This window comes from Plecotus auritus (genome assembly GCF_963455305.1).
Source record: "Plecotus auritus genome assembly, chromosome: 6".
In the NCBI taxonomy this organism is placed as follows: domain Eukaryota; kingdom Metazoa; phylum Chordata; class Mammalia; order Chiroptera; family Vespertilionidae; genus Plecotus; species Plecotus auritus.
Window position 1 is genome coordinate 32,452,780 of NC_137773.1, and position 14,621 is coordinate 32,467,400.

General features: G+C 36.7%; 1 protein-coding gene across 8 annotated transcripts in view; it reads left to right on the forward strand.

Annotated features, from left to right (window-relative positions):
* The window catches only part of FAM13B (family with sequence similarity 13 member B), a 74,213-nt gene that overhangs the window by 49,272 nt on the left and 10,320 nt on the right, over window positions 1–14,621 (forward strand). For 4 of the 8 annotated variants that reach the window (XM_080675974.1, XM_080675978.1, XM_080675975.1 and 1 more), the window contains 8 exons: window positions 195–339; window positions 3,980–4,045; window positions 5,478–5,688; window positions 6,278–6,407; window positions 7,191–7,272; window positions 9,038–9,267; window positions 10,749–10,832; window positions 11,068–11,163. In XM_080675974.1, coding sequence (XP_080532100.1) covers window positions 195–339; window positions 3,980–4,045; window positions 5,478–5,688; window positions 6,278–6,407; window positions 7,191–7,272; window positions 9,038–9,267; window positions 10,749–10,832; window positions 11,068–11,163 — 1,044 coding nt within the window. The remainder of the gene's footprint in view (window positions 1–194; window positions 340–3,979; window positions 4,046–5,477; window positions 5,689–6,277; window positions 6,408–7,190; window positions 7,273–9,037; window positions 9,268–10,748; window positions 10,833–11,067; window positions 11,164–14,621) is intronic. The other 4 variants (XM_080675981.1, XM_080675976.1, XM_080675979.1 and 1 more) reach the window with 1 other exon arrangement.

Consider the following 14,621-nt stretch of genomic DNA (forward strand, 5'->3'; position numbering starts at 1 on the left):
AAACATTGTTTCCTAGTAAGACATATAAAACTGCAAATTTGTATTTGAAAATACTGAGGATGGTGGGAGTGGGGCTGCTTATTGTATAGGCACAGTAAACTAACGAATACTTCACAGGACGTATGCTGGTTGTCTGTAAGCTGGGTATGAAAAGCTTCCTAGATGTGAAATGTATTCTTTATTTTAAAATATAGGACTCTTGTAGCAAGATATGTGATTTGAATGCCAACACTGAGTCAGAAGTGCCAGGAGATCAAAGTGGTGTTCAAGGAGAAGCAGCATGTGTCCAAATTCCACATTTAGATCTGAAGAATATTTCTGATGGTGATAAATGGGAAGGTAATTTTACCCACACAAATTATTTTTCTCATAATGTTCTTTTGTAAATGAAGTTTTCCAAGCAGTTATGAGATTACTGGCCTTTTTCTGGACAATCTTATTGATTTTTATTTTCTGTTCTCTTTTTCATATAAGAAGAGTGAATGTTTTTACTCAAATGCATTAATGAGATTATGGGGCAACTATCTCTTATGAGCTAGACGATCTTACCTGATCCATTAGCTTTGAAGATAAATGTTTTATAGTAAAAAATATAAAATCACTCAGGATAGGCTTTTGTTAATTGTTAAACTAGATAATATTGACCAGTCTTTAAAAGTCCAGTATCTTGAGGTCTTGGGGATCTCTCCATATTAAAGAGGGGGGTTATATATAGCTGCCTGTTCTTTATGATCATTAAAAAAATAAATCTTCAGGGGCATTTCTGTGCAAATACTGTACCATATCCCTGTTAAGTTTGGTTATAAAGTTTGGGAGCCAGGTCCTAGCAATTTTTAAAAATATATATTTTATTGATTTTCTACAGAGAGGAAGGGAGAGGGATAGAGAGTTAGAAACATCAATGAGAGAGAAACTTTGATCATCTGCCTCCTGCACACCCCCTAACTGGGGATGTGCCTGCAACCAAGGTACATGCCCTTGACTGGGATCGAACCTGGGACCTTTCAGTCCACAGGCCGATGCTCTATCCACTGAACCAAACCAGTTAGGGCCCTAGCAATTTTTATAAAGGAGAAAAGTTTGAATTTAAATTTAAAAAACAAGACACCTGGGTACTTGGATTTCATTATATATGAGTTTGTGTGTTTTTTTTTATCAAAAAAAAAAGCAAAAACTAATAAATATCGAATTCCAGTGATTAATTTGCATGTTTATGGGGATATATGCTAATATTTGCATTTTACTTTGACATTCATGAAAAAATAAGATGGTTAATGGGGTAGATAAATGTTATAAGGCATGTATAGTCAAATGTTAATGGTGGAATCTAGGTAATTGATATGGGTGTTCATTGTAAAATTCTTCAAACTTGACTGTATATTTGTAAACATTCAAATAAAATGTTGGGGTGGGGAGTGCTAGCAAGCAACAAATTTGGATCCAGGAGTCCTTTTGGATCATACACCTTCCTTGATAAAGAGACAGTGAGACAACTCAGGAATCTTAAAGTTACATATTTGCTTACTTGGATGAAGATCCCTTGGTTATCTCACCTTTGGCAAGTTAGCTAATAACATACAGTGGCAATAACAAGAGGAATTGCAATGCCAATACCAATCCTTTTGCCGCCTCAAGTCAACTCACCTGATCACATTTGGAGTATTTTTATGTATTTATTTTTAAGATATAGCCAATTTTTAAAGTCCCAGCCACGTCATTGACTGTGCCAACTTTTACTGCTGTCTCCCATTCCCCCTCTATTTTTTGTTTAGATGTTTTGTATGCCCCCCAGTGGCATATTATGTTTCTTAACTTAGACTAATACACAAATAGGGAAATTGTCTTTCATTTGCTATATTCTGGGTTATTCAGGATGTTTAGAATTTATTAAGATGTTCCCCAGAGTTAGGGGATATGTTTGCATCCTGGTGGCAGTGAAAATCAAATATCCCTCTTAGTTATTTATCCTGGCATAGTCACTGAAAAGGAATGATGGTCAATAGAGCATCCCACAAGCCACAGTAGGAAAGGAGTCTCTGAAAGATGAGGCTGGGATTCTGACACGGGACTTAGGCTTCTTCCTCATGGAGAATGCAGCCCTTTACAATCCAATGCTGAAGGTCCTCATCTTAAGTATTAAGCATAAAAGAGCAATTATTTTTCATCATCTGAAGAAATAGGACATTGTCTAGCTTCAGCTACCTGGGAATTTCCCAAAGAAAACCTAATGGTGGGCTCTTTTTTGTTTCTTTGTCAGAATCTGCCCCTTAACAGCTGGTGTTATGGAAGGGAGGTAACATATGGACTACCGATCCCTGATTTTCAGTGCCCAAGGTGCCCTGTATCCACCTGGCTTAATAGCCTTGACAAGTCCATGTAGTTCTCCTTCTGGCACTTCCAGGAATAGGAGTCAGTGATTTTTCAGATATCTGAGTGAACGTCTCATTTATGAACCCTGTATGTACTTGGAAGAGTGGCCATTAGCACACCATGTTGTTCCTTCCAACTTTGCCACCAACACCAAGATTGATTTTCTGTGTAAAGTTAGGATATCCTATACAGTAGGTCCTTGGGTTATGTTGGAGTTCCTATGGCGCGACGTAACGCGATTTTCGCTGTAAGTCGGAACCCACCTACATAAGCACCTACGTCACTCACATGGAGCACATACACAGCAGTAATGAAGTGAAACAGTAAAAAAAAAATTAAAAGAAAGATAACAATTCCTGACCTTTACTTGTGGTAAATAAATAATAAAAACATAAAGCACATATGTACATAAGTCAAAATGATGGAACTTTTTTTTTTAATAAATAAATGGGAGATGGTGACGTAACCACGAAACAACATATGTAGAGTCTGACATAACCCGAGGACTGCCTGTATAATAAAAGCCTAATATGCTAAGTGTCCGGTTGGCTATGCTAAGTGTCTGGTTGGCCGGTCGGCCATTCAACCAATCAAAGCGTAATATGCTAATGATATGCTAAGGCCACTCACCTGCTCGCTATGATGTGCATTGGCCACCAGGGGGCAGATGCTCCGACCAGTAGGTTAGCTTGCAGCTGGGGTCCGGCCGAGTGAGACAGGCCAGACATGCTCTGGAGCCCTCCCGCGGTCCCTCCCCTGCTGGCCAACATCCTGCGTCCCTCCCCATCCCCAATCATGCACCAGTGAGGTCCCTCAGCCTGGCCTGCACCCTCTCGCAATCCAGGACCCCTTGGGGGATGTCAGAGAGCTGGTTTCGGCCTGATCCTGCAGGCCAGGCAGAGGGACCCCACTGGTGCACAAATTCATGCACCGGGCCTCTAGTTCTAAATGTCTTTGTGAAGAGGCGGAATTACTTTAGACCCTAGATATCTTAGAATCAGAGACAAACCTTGTTGAGTGTAACTCTTAATAGAGAAGTGGGGTGACTCCAGATAGAGGTCCACCTCTTCCTGTGTGTGTCTTTCTTTTTTGTATTGCTCCAAGTATAGTCAACGGAATGCAGTTAGCAAGCAGGTAGCACATATCTACCACTGGTATGAATTTGTAGCAGCTGTTCAAAAGGTCTTGGCTTTTAATGGAAGTGGATAACATTTTTCCTTCAGATTCTCTCCTGCTAACTCTTGAATGGAAAACAGCAATCAAAGAACAATCAAAGGGAGATTTTTTTGTGTGTCAAATCAATTATACTAAAAAAGCTTCAAATAGTACCTGGTTAAGAGTTTCCGTTTCTTTAGTTTTATGTTTGAGTTTTAATAAACAATACTCTTTGATTTTTTTTGCCTTGCTTGTTGAAATGGAAATGTATTTTTGTGTTTGTTTTTAAAGTTTGGTTAGTAATTTCTTTGGATAAAGTTTTTGAGTGGAATGCCTAACTGGTTTTAGGGAAATATTTTTGGTATCTTTGGCTTGTGTTAGTTATGTGTATGGTTTGTTCTGATTGTGCTGTGTTCACTTGAGTATTTTTTGCCATTTTTTTCCATTTTATTAGCGTCATGCCCTATCACTTTCCCCCTCATTGATTTCAAAACAATGCATCTGCAGAGAGATGGGGAGGGTAAGTATGGTTCACCATAGTTTAGTTTTTATGCCTTTTTATGGTTCACTTTGTTTGCCTTTTTTATTAGCCCTTCTCCTGCTGTCCCCATATGGTTGGAAAACTGATCTGGGTTAAAAATGGTACCCAGAAAAATTGTTTCTGTTATTTCTATCTTTTCTTAAAATAGGAGATTTCCTGTAAAATGTTTGCCAGTTTCTTATATGCTGGGAAGCAGGTACAAGGGTTGCTTTGAAAATCACTTAATTGCTGGGTTTCTTGTGGAAAGGCACGCTTTGTATCTTTTTAGTGATCAGGTTGATCTTGGCTTTAAAAACTAACAAAATTATGTTTTTATTACCCTGAAAAAACTGTAATGCTTTAAATTGCTAATACATAAAATTAGAAACTAAATTACTAAAGTAGCAATCCTTAGCGATAGAGTGAAGAAAAAGAAGACGTCATTCTTGATTTTTGACACTGTCAAGCCATCTTTGCATCCCAAAATACTTTAAAACTCATGGTTATTGTTAATAACCATGGCGTAAAAGTTTTAAATTGTAGTTTTAAATAAAGTTAATGTGTAGATAGAAAAGTGAACAGTGTCTCCCCTTCCCCACAGACTCCAGTAATACTTGAAAGTTAATTTTATATTTGGAGTATATTTTTGGACCATATATTTATCTCTATTTATATGTTATTAAGCCTTATATATGCAAAGATACTAAACGTCATTGTGGTTTTATTTGAAAACATACAGGGGTAACCAATAAAATAAATGTGCTTAAGAAAGACTAGTGCTATTAAATTATGTCTTGATAATACTGTTGGGTGTTTAATTATTAAAATATATATTATGCATCGAAATCCTGTAACAGAAAATAACCACCACAGTTTAATGTTAGAGGCTAGGTGCTATTAGGTGAGTTAGCTACTTGTTTGGAAATGTTAGAATTCATTTGGAGTCAGAGAACTCCATTTGGTGAATGTTCTATATAGCTTCCACTTCTTAACATAGCCACTTGACAGTGAGGGACAATTTATTCACCTGGCAGCATTTGGCTAAGTTAAATTCCTACCTGAGGACTTTTGAGTGTTTCTAAATGAAGATTTTACCATACTTGAAAAATAACATTTCTGTAATTTTAAAGAGCTTGACAGTGTCCTTTATTACTTTGTGACTGGGTTCAAAAATTTAAAGTATAACTCCTTATATGAAAATAGAACTCTGGTCTTAAAAATGAAACTCAGGCAATTTTAAACCATAGTAGGCTTTATGAAGATCCTAGTATTCCTTGTTTTTTTTTTTTTTTTTTTTTTTTTAATATCATAAATATTATATGAATCACCACATAATGATCTGATTTAAAAGACATATAGCTGATGTTGTGTGACTTCTTTTCCATGTGGAACCAAGAGACCCCTGGTACTATTCTTTGTGTTTGTTTTACAGAGCCATTTCCTGCTTTTAAGTCTTGGCAGGAAGACTCTGAGTCCGGGGAAGCTCAACTCTCTCCACAAGCTGGAAGAATGAATCATCACCCCCTGGAAGAGGACTGTCCTCCAGTATTATCACACCGTAGTTTAGATTTTGGGCAAAGCCAGCGTTTCTTACATGATCCAGAAACATTGACTTCCTCATCTAAAGCACTGTCTTTTGCTAGGTATATGATTTTTATGTACTTATGGGAGATGACTCCTATTATTTACCCTGGTCCTTTGAAACGCAGGCAGTGAAGTTCAAAGCTTTCTCCCATATATCATGAAGCACATTTTTGTAACTTAATTTTTTGGATCCCTAAATTCTGGGTTCATTGGGGAATACTGTTTGGGATTTGTTCTCTAATAGAAATTTTCTCACAGTGTATTTAATTCATTTAATCACTTATGGTTGAAATACAGATATCTGGAAGGGAAGCAGCAAGCAGAGCTTGTCAGAATTTTGAATTAAATTGATTCTTAATGTCAAAATCTTTCCTTTGCAGTTTGAACATAAAGAGAGCCCTGAGCTGCCTAGGTATCTTTGTTTTTGCCTTTGCCCAAACAACTTTTGAATGATTTCAAATTGTTTTAATCAGTGCTTGCGTTAGCTAATTTTATGGCCTGGAACACTACAGCATAAGTTTCTTTTTCTGTTTTTTAGTATTAGGGATATACTTCTCGGTTATAGTATCATGTTTTGTAAGGGCAATAAGAGATATGGTGTTAACTTAAAATTTTAACACATAGTGTTTGCCTCTTGTTTTAATTCAGGATTCGAAGATCATCCTTTAGTTCAAAAGATGAAAAAAGAGAAGACAGAACACCATATCAGTTGGTCAGGAAACTTCAGAAAAAAATCAGACAATTTGAAGAACAGTTTGAAAGGGAAAGAAATAGCAAGGTAAGTTTGTAACATTTCCAGTGTGAGGTAGATCTATTGGAACTGGGAGAATGTATTTGGAGAGCATTAGTCCATCTCTTCCTGGGAAAGAGAATCTGAGATGCCCAGACATCATACAGATCTGAAATTATGTAGATCCTTGGTGTCCTGGTTTTCATGCCAGCTATTTCCATTGGCAAAACAGCTTGTGGAGTTTTTAAAAAATACATAATTTTTATTGATTTCAGAGAAGAAGGGACAGGGAGAGAGAGATAGACACATCACTGGTGAGAGAGAATCATTGATCGGCTGCCTCTTGCATGTCCCACACTGGGTATCGAGCCCGCAACCCAGGCATGTGCCCTGCTCAGGAATCGAACTATGACCTCCGGGTACATAGGTCGACACTCAACCACTGAGCCATGCCAGCTAGGCTATAGAATTTTTAAAGTAAATACTTTACATTGACAAATCACGTTAATATTACTTCTTTTCCCCCTCCAAAACCACAAGTACCAAGGGTAGGAGGTGGATAAAGAGAGAGTTTAATAATTATAAATATAATAAATTTAATAATTTAATAATCAGAATGTGAAGTGGAAAGAAGACCCATATTTAAATCTGGCTCCTGCCAGTTGCTAAATACTATTGTGAGAGCTTTCATATCCTCTTAAAATAAGGTAAGGTGGAAATGAGGATTGAGTGAAATCTCTGCTGTGGAAACTAAAATATTACTTTGGCATAAATTAATGTAACTATTGTTTACCACAATAGTGTCAGTGATTCTGTTTCTTAATTTTCCAGCCTTCTTACAGTGATATTGCAGCTAACCCAAAGGTATTAAAATGGATGACAGAGCTTACCAAACTGCGGAAGCAAATTAAAGGTATTAAATGTGTCACTTTTGTAATATATTTTCATTTTTAAAATATTCTTCATAATGTCTATGAGAGTTATAGTTATAATTTCGATAATTTTAAATCTTGGACACTATTCACCAAAGTAAAAGTTTTCTTATTAGTCATGGTCAGTTGCGGCACTATATAGTTCTTCCAAATGTCTTTCCTGTGTTTTAATGAGTAGTGTTCTTTGGAAAGGTGCCCTTGATTGTAAATTCATAGGTGATACTATAAAGTTTATCTGAAATATATTTCAAATATTAAGGAGTTTTGGTGTTTGGTATTTCATCTTAGACTAAGAATATCTAATCATAGTAAACTGTTTTTACTACAAAAACTAAATAGTAAGCCTTGAATCCAAAACTAGGTGTTGTGTTACTGTTAACCCAGAACAGCAGTTGCTAAGATGTAATTACTTTGTATGTTTAGTGATCATGTTTTTAAAAATTTTTTTTCATTTATTGATTTTAGAGAGGGGAGAAGAAGCGGGGAGAGAGAGAGACAGAGACATTGATTTGTTGTTCCACTTGTTTATGCATTCATTGGTTGTTTCTTATATGTGCCTGATCTGGGATCGGACCCACAACCTTGACTTATTGGGACGACGCTTTAACCAACTGAACTACCTGGTCAGGATAGTTGGCATGTTTTAAAATAATTGTTAATACTTAAAAATTTATCTTTACCAAGTAGGGGTTTATAATCTGGACTATCATGTTTTGGTTAATTCATTTGAATTCAACCAAATTTTTAGTATCTTTAGGTATAAAGTACTTGTACTTGTAGACATGAGGTTATAGCAGTGAACAAGGTAGTGTCCCCATTGTCATTGAGTTTACATTTTTGTCGTTAAGTTCTCATATCTCTTCATTAGAATTGTTTCCTACAACTCTATTAAGCATTTCCTTGTTTAATGCCAATTTCCAACCATATTGACATTAAACAAGGAAAATTGGTTTCCAAGTAATTTTTAATTTTTTCCCCACTCTTGTTGTCCTATATAGTCCATTCTCTTCATAGCAGCCAGAATTATCTTTTCAAAAACTGTTACTAATCTTGTTCAAAGCCCTTCATTAGGCTTTCTTTCCCACTTAGAGTAAAGTCCAGATTTTTTGCCATGGGTTTCAAAGCCTTGCATACTCTATCCTTAGCTCATTTTGTCACTTTCTTTTCTCATTTTCTGTTCCTTACACATGGCACACTTTAGGGCCTATGCACTGTTGGCTATTGCCTCAATTGGGGAGGAATGTTCTTCCCCTAAATCTTTTATACTAGGTTATCTTCTTATTCCATGTTCAACAAGGATGTCACTATCTCAGAAAGGCCTTCATTGTCAATCCCATCCAATGTAGCTGCTCTTCCACAATCACTGCTCTGTTCCTTTCAGCACTGTGAAACCATCCTATCTTGTCTTCTTTATAGCACTTAGCACTCTGAAATTATTTGGTTTATGAATTTGATTACTAGGTTTTTGTTTTTCCTTCCAAAATTATATGCTACATGAAAATAGGGACATGTCTGTTTTTCCAATGCTTATCAGAGTATCTTACATTATAGTAAGAGCATCTTACAATGTCTATAAATATTGGTTGCTATATATAATTTAAATATTTCATGTAATCTTGAAATATCTGAGCCTGGGTGCTGTTAATGTATATTTTCCTCCTTTATATCTTGTTTATCGCTTACTCTTTTGACTTAGTTGCATTTTAGTTAAAATCTCTGATCTATCTTCTTGGTTCTGAAATGTAGATGCAAAACACAGAAGCTCTGATGGAGAATTGGTACCTCAGACACGTCCACGTAGTAACACTCTTCCAAAAAGCTTTGGCTCTTCTCTAGACCATGAGGATGAAGAGAATGAAGATGAATCCAGGGTCATTCATAAGGAGAAGAAGCCATCTAAGGAAGCAACACTGGAACTTATTCTGAAAAGACTGAAGGAAAAACGTGTTGAGAGGTGTCTTCCAGAAGATATCAAAGTAATCTTGATCTATGGTGTTTGCCTAGACTAGCCTTTAGAGTCCCTAAAACAAAGTAATTACCACAGTGGCATAGAGATGTCTAGGTAGTCTGACTGCCCAGAGTCTGCTCCCCAAGTTTGCAGATATAGATACCTGTTTTTATCAGCACACCAAAAGTGCCCAATCATTTAGGGATGTGTTCATTTATATTGGAGGCAGTTGGTAAGATGAATAAAGAGCATGAAACAATCTCAGTTTGAATTCTGGCTTTGTATCTTAACACTTATATGTATTGAATTTTTATGCTTGGCCCTGACTGATTATAGTATGTGCATAGGTCTTAGATAGCCCTATGACTTACATGGATATGATGATGCCCATTAAAATACTAATGGTTATTATAAGGATTAAATGAATGAATTTTTTGAAGCAAACCATTACTCACTAAGCCTATGCCTCAGGCTGTCCTGGTCAAAGCACTTGGCAACCCAAATCATTTATTATGAGAATTGCTGGGAGAATACAGAGATAGATAGATGGTCCCAAGTGAACTTTTGGTCCACGCTGTCTTGACAAAAGAGTTATTTCTCTCTCATCATCTAAGTATTGGAGTCGCTCTCCTTTGAACAGAGCTGGATTAGAAATTCTAATTGCTCCTTTTCTCCAACTTTAGTTTTTTTGATCTTGTGTTAGACCAACCAATGCTCTTTAAGTTATTTTGATTGGATTAGCTTTTCACATTCAGGTTTAAGAATCAGGCTTGAGGTTGACATTACATTGTTCATATTATTATAGCGTCTATACCCAGCTGTCCTCTACTAAATGTATATAATCTAAAATGATATTTGTTAGAGGAAGATATCCAGTGATTTTTTTTTTTTTTTTTTACCTCTAATTTCACTCTGGTGAGAAACAGGATAGATAGTATTAACTATTTCTGGGATTAAGTAGTTTATTTGGTGTGGTGTTAAAGGGTAGTCTGTGGAACAGTGGTTTGCTGATATGTTAAAAGATCCTATGGAACAAAGCTGCAAGGCTCTATAGGCAAATAAATTTGGGGTGTCTTGCCTACTCTAGTATAATTTAGAGTACTAAAAGTTATGACAAGAGGATTATAGTGAAAAGAAAGTTCCAGATGAAGAGATACTGATATTATAAAGTCTAAAGTCACAAATTGACATTGTTTTTATTCATATTCTTTCCACTGAACTGCTTCCAGATTTTGTTTTTAGGAGAAATAATAGATTATAAGGTCTGTATATAATTAAATGTCAATAAAACTATGTAAATTTAAAAGACTGGTACCTAAATATCAGGAGATCAGATTCTGCAGGTGATTGAGAAATGTTGCTATAAATTCACAAGCAAAGATGTATTCTTATTAGCCTCGGTTAGAGTGGGGATGGGCTGCCCTTTCACCCTAATTATTTACATTGGGAGTGAGGACAGTAATGATGGTGCCAATGGGAGTGTTTTGTTTTGTGTTTTTTTTTTCCTAGAAAATGACAAAAGATCATTTGGTAGAAGAGAAAACTTCTCTCCAGAAAAGTCTTCTTTACTATGAAAGTCAACATGGAAGGCCGGTAATGCCTCTCTTGCTTAAAAAAATAAAGTTGATGTCTATCTTAAAAAAGAGGATGAATCACATTTGTGGCCCACATCTTCAGAGCTATATTATAGCGCATTGTTTCCTCCATTTGGGAAATTGACTACTTATTTAAAATAACTTTTAAATATTGGGGGGAAAGTCAGATCGCTTAATATTTTGGACATTTTAGATTTCTTATGACCAGATAATTTCCATTGTTTTTGCTTCAGGTGACCAGGGAAGAAAGGCACATTGTTAAACCTCTCTATGATAGATACAGACTTGTAAAACAGATGTTGACAAGAGCTAGCATCACTCCTATCCTTGTAAGTAAAATATGCAAAAATTTATCTAGTTAATTTTGCCAAGACCTACTCTTAAAAAAGTTATGGTAATATGTGGGAGAAAGACACAGACTTGGTAGCATGAATTGTATATTGTAAGGTGGTTACTGCTTTAAAAAAGAATAGGAAATTAATAAGTGCCTACTATTATCTCCTACTACTAGTCATTTTTGTAAAGCATTTTTATGTATGATCATGTCATTACATCCTGATAAGTTTCAAGGTAACAGAAGATAGCCTTATAGCCTCATTTCACAGATGATGAAACTGAGGCTCAGGAGCGATATGCCCAGGGTCACCTACTTTGTGAAATTAACCTATATTTCAAACTCTTACCTATTTTTTTTCCATTTAAATTCATGTCTTTGAAATTACATTAGTTTTGTGATGTCCATCATGATTGTTTTTTTATTTGCACAATAATAACTGATTTTTTTCAAGTTTATCTTTTTAAATGAAAAAGTTTGTTAAAATAATGCTTATTTATATTCGTGTACAATTTTAGAGAATTGTAACTCTAATACTAATGTGTAAATTAAGTGTTATCCCCAAATTAACCATTAGATAGTATGGCTTTAGATTCCTCTCAGGCTCAAGTAGAAAACAGCACATAGCCCATTTTGCATCATCTCCTAGGAATTAACTTACTAGAGCTTATGATTTGCTTAGGCTTGCAGGCCATTTTTATGGTGGTAGCCACTTTCATGGGGGTTTCCTTCAGGCTCTCACCACCTGAATACTCATTAGAAGGTTCACATTGGTCTTCTGAGCACTTTTTACTTAGCCTTCATAGAAACTGATTCTTTTGTAATTAAAATTTTTTTTATACTTAGAGGGAAGTAATAATAATTTAATTATTACTGATTTTTTTGATCAATTTGTTGTTTCATTTACTTACACATTCATTGATTACTTCTTGTTTGTGCCCTGACCAGAGATTGAACCCTTACCCTTGGCATATCGGGATGACTCTAACCACTGGCCAGGCGGCCCTGATTCTTTTTGAATTGGCTGTTTTTTTTCAAGTTGGTCATCTCAACATGTTTATTTAGATACTATTATTTAGATACTAGAGGCCCGATGCATGAAGATTCGTGCAAGAATGGGCCTTCCTTCCCCTGGCTGCCGGCACCACCTTCACTCCGGCCCAGAGCCGCCTTTCTGCCTTCCCATGCTGCCCAGAGGCCCGGGGCTGCTGGGGTAGTGCAGAATGCCTGCGTCCCGCCCCACCCCTGGCAGCTCGGCGCATGTGTATGCAAATTAACCTTCCATCTTTGTTGGGTTAATTTGCACACACACTCCTGATTGGCTGGTGGGCGTTCCGAAGGTACGGTCAATTTGCATCTTTCTCTTTTATCAGTGTAGATCAGGGGTCCTCAGACTTTTTAAACAGGGGCCAGTTCACTGTCCCTCAGACCGTTGGAGGGCCGGACTATAGTTTAAAAAAAAAAACTATGAACAAATTCCTATGCGCACTGCGGGCCCGGGACGATAGTTTGAGGACGCCTGGTATAGAAAGTCAGCTTTCTTTCTTTGAACAAGGGGGAAAAAGCCTGTACAGTTTATATTCTTTGTATATAAAAGTTAATTTAATTATTACTGATTTTTTTTTTTTTTTTTAAAGAGATAGGGATTAAGAAACATTGATCGGTTGCCTCTTGTACGAGCCCCAACTGGGAACTGAGCCTGAAACCTGGGTATGTGTCTTGACTGGGAATCGAACTTGCCACCTTTTTGTCTATGGAATGATATTCCAACCAACTGAGCCACACCAACTAGGGCCATATAAGTTTATTTAATACAATTCAAATTGTCCAGTGACTGATGAATAAACAGAAGTATTGTATCGCCCTGACTGGTTGCTTAGTTGGCTGGAGTGTAGGCCTGTGACATCAAAAGGTTGTCAGTTAGATTTTTGGTCAGGGTACATACCCAAATTGTGTGTTCTATCCCTAGTTTGGGCGTGGATGGGAGGCAACCAATTGAGTTTCTCTGTTTCTCTCTTCCCCTTCGTCTCTAAAGTTAATAACATATCCTTGGGTGAGGATTTTAAAAATAAGTGTATCCAGCTAATGGAATATTATTCAGCCATAAAAAGGAATGGAGTACTTGTACATAATACAACATGGATGAGCCTTGAAAATATTTATGCAAAATGAAAGAAGCCAAAACACAAAAGGCCACATATTGTATGATTCCATTTATATGAAATATCTAGAATAGGCCAGCTCATAGGTACAGAAAGTAGATTAGTGTTTGCCAAGGGTTGCAGGTACAGGGCACCTGAATAACAGCTGATGAGCATACGATTTTGGGGGCTGAAGGTTGTGATGAAATGTTCTAGTGGTGATGGTTGTACAACTTGTAAATTCAGTATACTAAAACTCACTAAAAAAAAAGGGTGAATATTATGGTATGTGACATAATGAAGCTGTTACTTTTTTACAAAAATACATATTTTTTCTTTTTTTTTCAAAATAAATCTTTATTGTTCAGATTATTACAGATGTTCCTATTTTTTCCCCCTATAGCTCCCCTCCACCTGGTTCCCCCCCTCCACCCCATGCCCTTACCCCCTGCCACTGTCCTCATCCATAGGAGTAAGATTTTTGTCCAGTCTCTTCCGCACCCCTCACGCCCCTTTTCCCCCGAGAATTGTCAGTCCACTCCCTTTCTATGTCCCTGATTCTATTATATTCACCAGTTTATTCTGTTCATCAGATTTTTTTATTGACTTGATTTTTATTTATTTTTATTTTTTTTATTTTTTAAAATAGATCTTTATTCAGATTATTACAATTATTTCTCCTTTTTCCCCCCATAGCTCCCCTCCACCCATTTCCCACCCCACCTTCTGCCCTTACCTCCCCCCCACTGTCCTCATCCATAGGTGTATGATTTTTGTCCATTCTCTTCATGAACCCCCCATACCCCTTTCCCCCTGAGAATTATCAGTCCACTCCCTTTCTATGCCCCTGATTCTATTATATTCACCAGATTATTCTGTTCCTCAGGTTTTTAATTCACTTGATTTTTAGGTTCGCTTGTTGATAGATATGTATTTGTTGTTCATAATTTTTCTCTTTACTTTTTTCTTCTTCCTCTTCTTTAAGAATACCTTTCAGCATTTCATATAATACTGGTTTGGTGGTGATGAACTCCTTCAGCTTTTTCTTATCTGTGAAGCTCTTTATCTGCCCTTCAATTCTGAATGATAGCTTTGCTGGGTAGAGTAATCTTGGTTGTAGGTTCTTGCTATTCATCACATTGAAAATTTCTTGCCACTCCCGTCTGGCCTGCATAGTTTCTGTTGAGAAGTCCGCTGACAGTCGTATGGGTGCTCCCTTGTAGGTAATTAACTGTTTTTCTCTTGCTGCTTTTAATATTCTCTTTGTCTTTTGCTCTTGGCATTTTAATTATGATGTGTCTTGGTGTGGTCC